The 12,587-nt window shown below is 44.2% G+C and overlaps 1 protein-coding gene across 2 annotated transcripts in view; it reads right to left on the bottom strand.

Annotated features, from left to right (window-relative positions):
• Positions 1-12,587, bottom strand: part of DPH6 (diphthamine biosynthesis 6) — a 127,626-nt gene that overhangs the window by 65,028 nt on the left and 50,011 nt on the right. For both annotated transcript variants that reach the window (XM_069732510.1, XM_069732511.1), the window contains exon 6: positions 2,862-2,923. In XM_069732510.1, coding sequence (XP_069588611.1) covers positions 2,862-2,923 — 62 coding nt within the window. The remainder of the gene's footprint in view (positions 1-2,861; positions 2,924-12,587) is intronic.

Below are 12,587 nucleotides of genomic sequence, written 5' to 3'. Positions count from 1 at the left end.
TTTTATTATCTGGAAGGGGGAGTTTGTTGAATAAGAAGCCCCTGTTTTTGTTCCTTCTGTCTTCCCATCCGTCTTTATTCCCTTTTGGGGGTCTTCTCCGCATGAACTTTCTGTTCCGAAAGGAACGCCTATATGACTGGTTAGGGAACCCGGGGAAAGATTTCTTTTTATCTCCCGCTTTGTCAAGGATGTCATCCAATGTTGACCCAAACAGAAATTCACCTTCGCAAGGTACTGAGCATAACTTGGTCTTTGTTTGCAAGTCCCCCGGCCAGCACTTTAGCCACAGGGCACGTCTTGCGGCGTTTGAGAAAGAGGCCGACCTGGCTGCTAATCTTGCTGAGTCCACCGAAGCGTCCGCTAAAAAGACTGCCGCCCCTTTCATCATGGACACTGACTTCTGGATTGTTTCTCTTGAGACTTTCTCCTTTAGTTGTGAATCCAAGTGCTCGAGCCATACCATTAAGGCACGGGCCGTACAAGTGGCTGCGATGGCTGGTTTTAGGCCACCTCCTGCTGCTTCCCAGGAGTTTTTTAAAAAAGTGTCCGCTTTTTTGTCCATCGGGTCCTTTAGAGTGCCCATGTCCTCGAAGGGCAGGGCAAATTTTTTGGAGGCCTTTGCTATGGCCACATCCAGTTTGGGTGCCTTGCTCCAGGATGAGCAGGCTGGGTCGTCAAACGGGTATTTTCTCTTGGGGGTCAAGAGAACTTTTTTATCCGTTTTTTTCCATTCTTTTTTGATCAAAGAATGAATTTTCTCATTTATCGGGAATACTCTTCTTTTCTTTTGTTCTAATCCGCTGAACATTATGTCCTGTGCTGTTCTTTTGGGACGTTCGTCTACCAGACCCATGGTCGTTCTGATGGCTTTTACCAGTGCGTCTGTCTCTTCGATGGGGAAGCAACTGCGTCCCCCCTCTGACGATAGTGAAGGGGTCCCGGATGTCGACGAATCGTTAGAATCGGATGATTCACTGTCTGATTCGTCTATGCTAGATTCAGGAGACTTGTGACCTGATCTGTGTTTTTTCTTCGGGACTTTAATGCCTTTGAGGGCACTCTCCACCTGATTTTTTATTAGTGTTTTTAGGTCTGATGCGGACGCCGGAGATTCCTCCTGAATGGTTTTTTCTATGCAAGGCCCGCATAGCTTTTTCTCCCAGGAGGAAGGTAGCTCTTCCAGACATATCGCACACACTTTGTGCTTTGATTTGGCTGTACATTTTCTTCCCTAGGAGAAAGAGTAATCCCGTATTACATTATTACTTTCACGTAGATCACTCACCCTTTGTGAATAAGAGATACCGTCTCTGGCCTTGGGACTATATCCACTGGATCCGTCACCGGACGTGTAGTTTTCCCAGAGACTCGGCTGCGTTGTGACCCTGAGCGTCCACTGCTGCTGCGCTGCTGAGAGGAAACGTTTCCCTTGCGCTGATGTTGTGAGTGCGGGTGCCGCTGTACCTGCACTTGCTCAGGCGACAATTGTGCACACTCCTGTGCCTCTTGCTGCTCTTTGTCACTCATAGTGGCTCTCCGCTGCGTTTTTAGCAAAGAGGAGGTATTGCCACGTATTCCCCTTAAAAAACGCTCTTTTTAAATTTGCCGCCGGTGAAAAGCGGTGATCTGCGCATGCGCGCGAGTCACTTCCGGTTCGCAGCACAGGCGTCCTATAGGGAGGATATTATTGGGGACGCCTGTGCGCGCGCTCCAACGTTCCGCCCTCGTTCTGCTGCCCCCTCACTTCCGGTTTAGGCGGCGGTGTCCGGCAGTGCTATGGGCGCTTTTGGTGCGCTCCTGCGTCCCCATATGGTAGCGTAGCCGCCGCTACCTCCATGTACCGATTAGCGGTACAGAGGCTTTATCGGTGACCGCCGTCACCTGCCTCTTTCCTCCCCCTTTTTTTTTTTTTTTTCGACGGGGGAGGCAGGCTTGATCCCCTTCACTGCCCCCCCCCCCCCTGCCACACTCACCCATAGGGCCCGCCGACCCCAGCGGTGGTGCTTCAGGGTTGGACAAAAGGGGGGAAGAAAACCTGCTGGATCCAGTCGTGACAGGGCGCCCCCAGTCAGGAACCGACCGGCCGGCTCCCTGGAATCCCACAAAGAATCCTTCAGGTACGTGCTGTAGGTTCCCCGTCAGGGACAGGAAACCAACTGATGTGGGAGAGAGGTACGCCCTTTTTCATCTGTAGGTTTCCTGTCCCTGGGGGCGGACCCCTCTCTCCGTGGTGCCATCATGGGGATAGAGAAACAAAAAACTTTATAGTAGTGGACAACTTCTTTAATGAGAAAAAAATGAGCTTTTTGGAATTTACCAAATAGCTGCAATGAAACACAGAGTGAAAAATTTAAAGGGGTCTGAATACTTTTCGCACCCACCGTAGAACTTCCAAACTTGAGACAACCCCTTTGAGGCCAGATGGTAAATGAATAATGGTGGAGGGGTATCCAAATCCTAAAATGTATTGCCTCGAGGATTAGTGAAGATATACACATGGGGCTTTAGATACCCCTTCGTCATCCTTTACCATCTTTGCTTTATGGCACTTATTTTTATTATTATTGGGGTGTCCAACTCCAGTGTTTCTATGCCTTTTTAAAAAATTTTATTGATATATTTTTTTGCTTGGGTATTTTGTATTACATGTCTAGTAATGATGCATTGGTCAGCCATGACCCATTACGTATTTAGCCCCGTTTCTCTTTGCTTTAATTTTCTATATTTTGGCTAGATAGGACATAGTACCTGCTTGGCTATTTATTGGTTGTGCCGCCTTTTACTATGCAGTCAAAGTAATAATAATTTGCAGAAAAAATAAATAATAAATACATAAAAATTAATAAATAAAAAAAACTGACCCGCATCAGGAGTGGTCTCATTTCTTCTAAGGATTTTCCAAGGTGTTTATCAGGATCTAACCCTAAAAATGAAAAGTAAAGTTCAGCTTGAATTAACGATTAGGAAGAAAGGCTAATCCTTTTTTTATTTTAGCATTTGTATAAGAAGAAACTGATTAAATGTCTACAAAGTGAAATATGGATTAGCAAAGATCATATTGGTAAAGTCTGATTTCTATACATAGTTTTTAGATATTTTTATTTGTAAATCTTTGTCAGTTTTTAAATGAAAATACAATTTGTGAATACACCGTACTATGAGTGATCAATTGCTGTTGTTAAATAGCTTAGATGCCGCGGTCAAATCGCTGACAGTGGGCTTTAAGGGGTTTAACCTTGAGTGGAGGGGTGTATATATTCGCTCATGGCCTCTCCCTATGACAAGTTTTTAGGGAACCGATGGGTTACCGCCATATCTGGCTTTTACAGGAATATTACAATTTTACAGCATTTATTACAAGTTTAGGACCCCTAGAGGAGGGGGGATGGGAGCTATAAAATGTATTAAAAAACATTTGTTAAAGAAAAAAAAAAAGTAAACTTTTTCTAATAAGAAAAAAAGAAGCAGCATATTTGGGATCATTGCATCAGTATAAGATTTTTCAACATATAAAATAATTTAACCCATACGGTAAATGCCATAAAGAAAGAAAAAAAAAATCAAAAACACAAAATTGCAGTTTTCCCCCCAAAAATAAAAACTCACACATACTCCAAAATGGTATCAATAGTCACAATAGTGTGCCCTGCTAAAAGGAAAAAACTTGTAGAGTGACATTAACGGAACAATAAAAAGCACAAACTACATTTTCTAAATTTCTGAAAGCAGCAAAATGTACAGAAAAAAAATAAAAAGACATTAAAAATTTGGTAACGTTGTAAACTGTAGTGACCTGGAGTATATAGTTATCAGGGCATTTAACCAGAAAATGAATGACACAAAAACTCAAAAAATAATGTTAGAGCATACATTTGTTCACTTTTTCACTCAATCTGGAACCTTTTTACGTTTTTTTTTTTCTTCAATAATTTTTTTAATATTTCATGTCCTTATAAATATAAATAGTGATAACTCTTGGAAGGTGGGAAGGTAAGAGGAGTATAAGTAGAGGTTGGCCTCTTTTTCTTTGCAGGCTTTCAGTTCAGGTTGGACATGCTATTGAACAATGGTATGTATAGCGCATGCTGGCAACTGAGGAGAAATGATGTTCTAGGACATATAGTGCTGGAAAATTTGATGACGATAAACTGCTAAATCAAAAAGCAGTTATTAACGCCTTAAGCCCCAAGGGTGGTTTGCGCGGCCCTGCGCTTAGTAACCCGATGTTTACCCTGGTTACCAGTGAAGACATCGCTGGATCGGCGTCACACACGCCGATTCAGCGATGTCAGCGGGTGATCCAGCGACAAAATAAGGTGCTGGCCTTCTAGCTCCGACCAGCGATGTCACAGCAGGATCCTGATCGCTGCTGCGTGTAAAACACAACGATATCGCTATCCAGGACGCTGCAACGTCACGGATCGCTAGCGATATCGTTGTTAAGTTGTTCAGTGTGAAGGTACCTTTAGATGGAATGGTCTGCAGGTGTCACATTGCGTTTGCAGAGCCCCTAATGTACCTAAACAGTAGAAACCCCCCACAAGTGACCCCATATTGGAAACTAGACCCCCCAAGGAACTTATCTAGATGTGTTGTGAGAACTTTGAACCCCCAAGTGTTTCACTACAGTTTATAACGCAGAGCCGTGAAAATAAAAAATCATTTTTTTCCACAAAAATTATTTTTTAGTCCCCATTTTGTATTTTCTCAAGGGTAACAGGAGAAATTGGACCCCAAAAGTTGTTGTACAATTTGTCCTGAGTACGCTGATACCCCATATGTGGGGGGGGGGGACCACCGTTTGGGCGCATGGCAGAGCTCGGAAGGGAAGGAGCGCCATTTGGAATGCAGACTTAGATGGAATGGTCTACAGGCGTCACATTGCGTTTGCAGAGCCCCTAATGTACCTAAACAATAGAAACCCCCAACAAGTGACCCCATATTGGAAACTAGACCCCCCCAAGGAACTTATCTAGATGTGTTGTGAGAACTTTGAACCCCCAAGTGTTTCACTACAGTTTATAACGCAGAGCCGTGAAAATAAAAAATCATTTTTTTCCACAAAAATGTTTTTTTAGCCCCCCAAAGGTTTATTTTCCCAAGGGTAACAAGAGAAATTGGACCCCAAAAGTTGTTGTCCAATTTGTCCTGAGTACGCTGATACCCCATATGTTGGGGTAAACCACTGTTTGGGCGCATGGGAGAGCTCGGAAGGGAAGGAGCACTGTTTAACTTTTTCAATGCAGAATTGGCTGGAATTGAGATCGGACGCCATGTCGCTTTTGGAGAGCCCAAACAGTGGAAAACCCCAATTCTAACTGAAACCCTAACCCTAGCCCCAACCCTAGCCTTAACCTTACCCCTAACTCTAACCCTAATGGGAAAATGGAAATAAATACATTTTTTAATTTTTCCCTAACTAAGGGGGTGATGAAGGGGGGTTTGATTTACTTTTATAGCGGGTTTTTTAGCGGATTTTTATGATTGGCAGCCGTCACACACCAAAAGAAGCTTTTTATTGCAAAAAATAGTTTTTGCCTCTCCACATTTTGAGAGCTATAATTTTTCCATATATTGGTCCACAGAGTCATGTGAGGTCTTGTTTTTTGCGGGACGGTTTGACGTTTTTATTGGTATCATGTTCAGGCATGTGACTTTTTTTATCGCTTTTTATTCCGATTTTTGTGAGGCAGAATGACCAAAAACCAGCTATTCATGAATTTCTTTTGGGGGGAGGCGTTTATACCGTTCCGCGTTTGGTAAAATGGATAAAGCAGTTTTATTCTTCGGGTCAGTATGATTACAGCGATACCTCATTTATATCATTTTTTTATGTTTTGGCGCTTTTATACAATAAAAACTATTTTATAGAAAAATAGGGATTTTTGGTTACTCACCGTAAAATCCTTTTCTCCAAGACGCTCATTGGGGGACACAGGACTGTGGGTGTATGCTTCTGCCGCCAGGAGGCTGACACTAAGTAAACTTAAAAAAAAAAAAAATTAGCTCCTCCTCCATCGTATACACCCTGACACTGGCTACCAGAGACTCCAGTTTGGTGCAAAAAGCAGTAGGAGAACAAAAGAAAACACAAAAAATAATATAACAGCATAAATACAGAAACTTTATGTCTAGAAAAGATCCTACTGACTAATGTAATCAGATATAACCAAAGCAGCCATAAGGCTACCAGGGAGGGAGCTGTGTCCCCCAATGAGCGTCTTGGAGAAAAGGATTTTACGGTGAGTAACCAAAAATCCCCATTTCTCCTTCGCCTCATTGGGGGACACAGGACTGTGGGATGTCCTAAAGCAGTCCCTGGGTGGGAAAAATCACTCACCAGAAAAAGACATCCAGATAATGTTTGTCTATAAATGCGCCACTGCCGCTTGAAGAATTCTTCTACCCAGACTTGCATCTGCAGAGGTCTGGGAATGGACATTATAATGTTTGACAAATTTATGCAGACTAGACCAGGTCGCAGCCTTGCAAACCTGTTCTGCTGAGGCCTGGTGCCGAACGGCCCAGGAAGCCCCCACTGCTCTAGTCGAATGAGCCTTGATTCCGGCCGGAACCGTCATGCCCATGGAGCGATAAGCCTCCTGAATGGTCGCCCTTATCCATCTGGCCAGGGTAGATTTTGAAGCCGCGCATCCCTTCCTGCGACCCTGCGGAAGGACAAATAGAGCATCCGTCTGGCGAAAGGGGGCCGTACGGGAAACGTACCTCCTCAGAGCCCTCACCAGATCCAACGTATGGAGAGCCTTTTCTACACGGTGTGTAGGTGCCGGACAAAAAGAGGGCAGAACAATATCTTCATTAATGTGAAATGATGAAACAACCTTCGGCAAAAAGGATGGAGCTGGTCTGAGCACCACCTTGTCCTGATGAAATCGCAAAAAAGGAGGACGACAAGAAAGAGCTGCCAGCTCCGATACCCGTCTTATGGACGTTATGGCCACTAAAAATACAACTTTCCAAGAGAGAAACATCAAAGAAACCTCTTGAAGAGGCTCAAAAGGAGCGTCCTGTAAAGCCCTTAAGACCAGATTAAGGTCCCAAGCTTCCAAAGGAGTCTTATAAGGAGGGACCTTATGAGCGACTCCTTGGAAAAAAGTCCTGACTTGACGATTAGTAACATAGTAACATAGTAACATAGTTAGTAAGGCCGAAAAAAAGACATTTGTCCATCCAGTTCAGCCTATATTCCATCATAATAAATCCCCAGATCTACGTCCTTCTACAGAACCTAATAATTGTATGATACAATATTGTTCTGCTCCAGGAAGACATCCAGGCCTCTCTTGAACCCCTCGACTGAGTTCGCCATCACCACCTCCTCAGGCAAGCAATTCCAGATTCTCACTGCCCTAACAGTAAAGAATCCTCTTCTATGTTGGTGGAAAAACCTTCTCTCCTCCAGACGCAAAGAATGCCCCCTTGTGCCCGTCACCTTCCTTGGTATAAACAGATCCTCAGCGAGATATTTGTATTGTCCCCTTATATACTTATACATGGTTATTAGATCGCCCCTCAGTCGTCTTTTTTCTAGACTAAATAATCCTAATTTCGCTAATCTATCTGGGTATTGTAGTTCTCCCATCCCCTTTATTAATTTTGTTGCCCTCCTTTGTACTCTCTCTAGTTCCATTATATCCTTCCTGAGCACCGGTGCCCAAAACTGGACACAGTACTCCATGTGCGGTCTAACTAGGGATTTGTACAGAGGCAGTATAATGCTCTCATCATGTGTATCCAGACCTCTTTTAATGCACCCCATGATCCTGTTTGCCTTGGCAGCTGCTGCCTGGCACTGGCTGCTCCAGGTAAGTTTATCATTAACTAGGATCCCCAAGTCCTTCTCCCTGTCAGATTTACCCAGTGGTTTCCCGTTCAGTGTGTAATGGTGATATTGATTCCCTCTTCCCGTGTGTATAACCTTACATTTATCATTGTTAAACCTCATCTGCCACCTTTCAGCCCAAGTTTCCAACTTATCCAGATCCATCTGTAGCAGAATACTATCTTCTCTTGTATTAACTGCTTTACATAGTTTTGTATCATCTGCAAATATCGATATTTTACTGTGTAAACCTTCTACCAGATCATTAATGAATATGTTGAAGAGAACAGGTCCCAATACTGACCCCTGCGGTACCCCACTGGTCACAGCGACCCAGTTAGAGACTATACCATTTATAACCACCCTCTGCTTTCTATCACTAAGCCAGTTACTAACCCATTTACACACATTTTCCCCCAGACCAAGCATTCTCATTTTGTGTACCAACCTCTTGTGCGGCACGGTATCAAACGCTTTGGAAAAATCGAGATATACCACGTCCAATGACTCACCGTGGTCCAGTCTATAGCTTACCTCTTCATAAAAACTGATTAGATTGGTTTGACAGGAGCGATTTCTCATAAACCCATGCTGATATGGAGTTAAACAGTTATTCTAATTGAGATAATCCAGAATAACATCCCTCAGAAACCCTTCAAATATTTTACCAACAATAGAGGTTAGACTTACTGGCCTATAATTTCCAGGTTCACTTTTAGAGCCCTTTTTGAATATTGGCACCACATTTGCTATGCGCCAGTCCTGTGGAACAGACCCTGTCGCTATAGAGTCACTAAAAATAAGAAATAATGGTTTATCTATTACATTACTTAGTTCTCTTAGTACTCGTGGGTGTATGCCATCCGGACCCGGAGATTTATCTATTTTAATCTTATTTAGCCGGTTTTGCACCTCTTCTTGGGTTAGATTGGTGACCCTTAATATAGGGTTTTCATTGTTTCTTGGGATTTCACCTAGCATTTCATTTTCCACCGTGAATACCGTGGAGAAGAAGGTGTTTAATATGTTAGCTTTTTCCTCGTCATCTACAACCATTCTTTCCTCACTATTTTTTAAGGGGCCTACATTTTCAGTTTTTATTCTTTTACTATTGATATAGTTGAAGAACAGTTTGGGATTAGTTTTACTCTCCTTAGCAATGTGCTTCTCTGTTTCCTTTTTGGCAGCTTTAATTAGTTTTTTAGATAAAGTATTTTTCTCCCTATAGTTTTTTAGAGCTTCAATGGTGCCATCCTGCTTTAGTAGTGCAAATGCTTTCTTTTTACTGTTAATTGCCTGTCTTACTTCTTTGTTTAGCCACATTGGGTTTTTCCTATTTCTAGTCCTTTTATTCCCACAAGGTATAAACCGCTTACACTGCCTATTTAGGATGTTCTTAAACATTTCCCATTTATTATCTGTATTCTCATTTCTGAGGATATTGTCCCAGTCTACCAGATTAAGGGCATCTCTAAGCTGTTCAAACTTTGCCTTCCTAAAGTTCAATGTTTTTGTGACTCCCTGACAAGTCCCCCTAGTGAAAGACAGGTGAAACTGCACAATATTGTGGTCGCTATTTCCTAAATGCCCAACCACCTGCAGATTTGTTATTCTGTCAGGTCTATTAGATAGTATTAGGTCTAAAAGTGCTGCTCCTCTGGTTGGATTCTGCACCAATTGTGAAAGATAATTTTTCTTGGTTATTAGCAGAAACCTGTTGCCTTTATGGGTTTCACAGGTTTCTGTTTCCCAGTTAATATCCGGGTAGTTAAAGTCCCCCATAACCAGGACCTCATTATGGGTTGCAGCTTCATCTATCTGCTTTAGAAGTAGACTTTCCATGCTTTCTGTTATATTTGGGGGTTTGTAACAGACTCCAATGAGAATTTTGTTACCATTTTTCCCTCCATGAATTTCAACCCATATGGACTCGACATCCTCATTCCCTTCGCTAATATCCTCCCTTAAAGTGGACTTTAGACAAGACTTTACATAGAGACAAACCCCTCCTCCTCTCCGATTTTTACGATCCTTTCTAAACAGACTGTAACCCTGTAAGTTAACTGCCCAGTCATAGCTTTCATCTAACCATGTCTCGGTTATTCCCACTATGTCAAAGTTACCTGTAGATATTTCTGCTTCTAGTTCTTCCATCTTGTTTGTCAGGCTTCTGGCGTTTGCGAGCATGCAGTTTAGAGGATTTTGTTTTGTTCCAATCTCCTCACTGTGGATTGTTTTAGAAATGTTCTTACCTCCCTTCTGAGTATGTTTTCCTGGGTCGTCTTTGTTCGAGTCTAATGTTTTTCTTCCCGTCCCCTCTTCTTCTAGTTTAACGCCCTCCTGATGAGTGTAGCGAGTCTTCTGGCGAATGTGTGTTTCCCAGGTTTGTTGAGGTGTAGTCCGTCTCTGGCGAGGAGTCCATCATACCAGTAATTCACACCGTGGTCCAGGAATCCAAATCCTTGTTGTCTGCACCATCGTCTTAGCCAGTTGTTTGCATCAAGGATCCTATTCCATCTCCTGGTGCCATGCCCGTCTACTGGAAGGATAGAAGAAAAAACTACCTGTGCATCCAGTTCCTTTACTTTCTTCCCCAACTCTTCAAAGTCCTTGCAGATTGTCGGTAAGTCCTTCCTTGCCGTGTCATTGGTGCCAACATGTATCAGAAGAAATGGGTGGACGTCCTTGGAGCTGAAGAGCTTTGGTATCCTATCGGTCACATCCTTGATCATCGCACCTGGAAGGCAGCATACTTCTCTTGCAGTTATGTCCGGTCTGCAGATGGCTGCTTCGGTGCCTCTCAGTAGTGAGTCTCCCACCACCACCACTCTTCGTTGCTTCTTGGCTGTACTTTTTGCTGTCACTTGTTGCTGTGTGCCCTTTTCTTTTTTGCTTGCTGGTATTGCTTCATTCTTAGGTGTGCCATCTTCATCCTCTACAAAGATTTGATATCGGTTCTTCAGTTGTGTGGTTGGTGATTTCTCCATGGTCTTCTTGCTTCTTTTGGTCACATGCTCTAAGGATTAGGAGCAATCCTGCGTTGAAAAAGTACTGATAAAGCCGAAGCCTGCCTTTTAAGGGTACTCGGAGCCAGCCCAGAATCCAGACCTGCTTGAAGGAAGGCTAGAATGTTAGGAACGGAGAAACGCAAAGGGGGCAGCCCGCGTTCTCTACACCAGGAAAGAAACACCTTCCAAGTGTGATAATAAATCCTGGCCGAAACGGACTTACGTGCACTGATCAAGGTATCAGCCACTTTTTGAGAAAAACCAGCCTGAGTTAAAACCCAAGATTCAACGGCCAGGCCGTCAAACGTAGGACCTCTGAGTTCTGGTGGTAGATCGGCCCTTGAGATAGAAGATCTGGCTGATCGGGGAGCCGCCAAGGAACCCCGGCTAGAAGTTTTACCAGGTCTGCATACCAGGTCCGTCGTGGCCAATCCGGAGCGATCAGGATGGCCGGCACTCTCTCTGATTTGATCTTCTTGATTACTCTCGGGAGCAGTGCCAGAGGAGGGAACAGATAAGAGAGATGAAATTGGTTCCAAGACAGTACCAGCGCATCCACGGCGATAGCCTGGGGATCTCGGTACCGAGAGACAAAACTGGGCACCTTGGCATTCACCTTGGACGCCATTAGATCCACGTCTGGAGTTCCCCAAAGATGGCATATCTGCAAAAATACCTCGGGGTGGAGAGACCATTCCCCGGAGGCTAGACCCTGACGGCTTAGGAAATCTGCCGCCCAGTTTTCTTCGCCCGGAATGTGGACCGCTGAGATCACAGAGTGATTTCTCTCCGCCCAGAGTAGAATCAGTTTTACCTCCTGCATGGCTGCCTTGCTGCGGGTGCCCCCCTGGTGATTTATGTAGGCTACCGCTGTAGCGTTGTCCGACTGAATCCGGACAGGGCGACCCGCCAGAAGATGGTGAAAACGTAACAAGGCTAGCCGGACCGCTCGAATCTCTAAGATATTGATGGGGAGTTCTGATTCCCGAGGAGACCAGCGTCCCTGAGCTGTGTGATGGAAGAACACTGCTCCCTAACCCAGGAGACTGGCATCTGTTGTGACCACTAGCCAATTGGTTGGGGGAAAGGGCTTCCCCCTGAGAAGAGATGAGCTGTTTAGCCACCAAGCGAGAGCCTGTCTGGTCTGAAAAGACAACCGAAAATTGCGGTTGAGAGAGAGAGGATTTTTGTTCCATGCTGATAGGATTGCATGTTGGAGGGGTCGAAGATGAAACTGTGCAAACGGGACCGCCTCTATGGTTGCAACCATCTTTCCTAACACCCTCATCCCGGACCGAATCGTATGAGGGTATGGTTGTAGAAGGTTCCTCACTTCCCGCCGAAGGGCTAGGACCTTGTCCTGGGGAAGGATAGTTAAGGCTTGAGAAGTGTCGAAGGTCATGCCTAAGAAAGAGATTTTTCAAGACGGCCGTAGAGATGACTTTCTTAAATTTACCAACCAACCTAGACGGGAAAGGGTGTCCAGAGTGATGTCGACATTTTCCTTGCAAGACTGAAATGTCGGACCCTTGATCAGCAGATCGTCTAGGTATGGCAAGACAACTATACCTCGGGAGTGCAGAATGGACACCACAGTCGACATGACTTTTGTGAACACCCTGGGAGCGGAAGCCAGTCCGAAAGGTAATGCCGTGAACTGGAAGTGTAGATTGTTTACGGCAAACCGTAGAAATCTTTGATGAGGCGGAAAGATGGGAATATGAAGATAAGCATCC

Source organism: Ranitomeya imitator, chromosome 1, assembly GCF_032444005.1.
Source record: "Ranitomeya imitator isolate aRanImi1 chromosome 1, aRanImi1.pri, whole genome shotgun sequence".
In the NCBI taxonomy this organism is placed as follows: Eukaryota; Metazoa; Chordata; class Amphibia; order Anura; family Dendrobatidae; genus Ranitomeya; species Ranitomeya imitator.
This window is presented reverse-complemented; position numbering and strand designations above follow the sequence as displayed.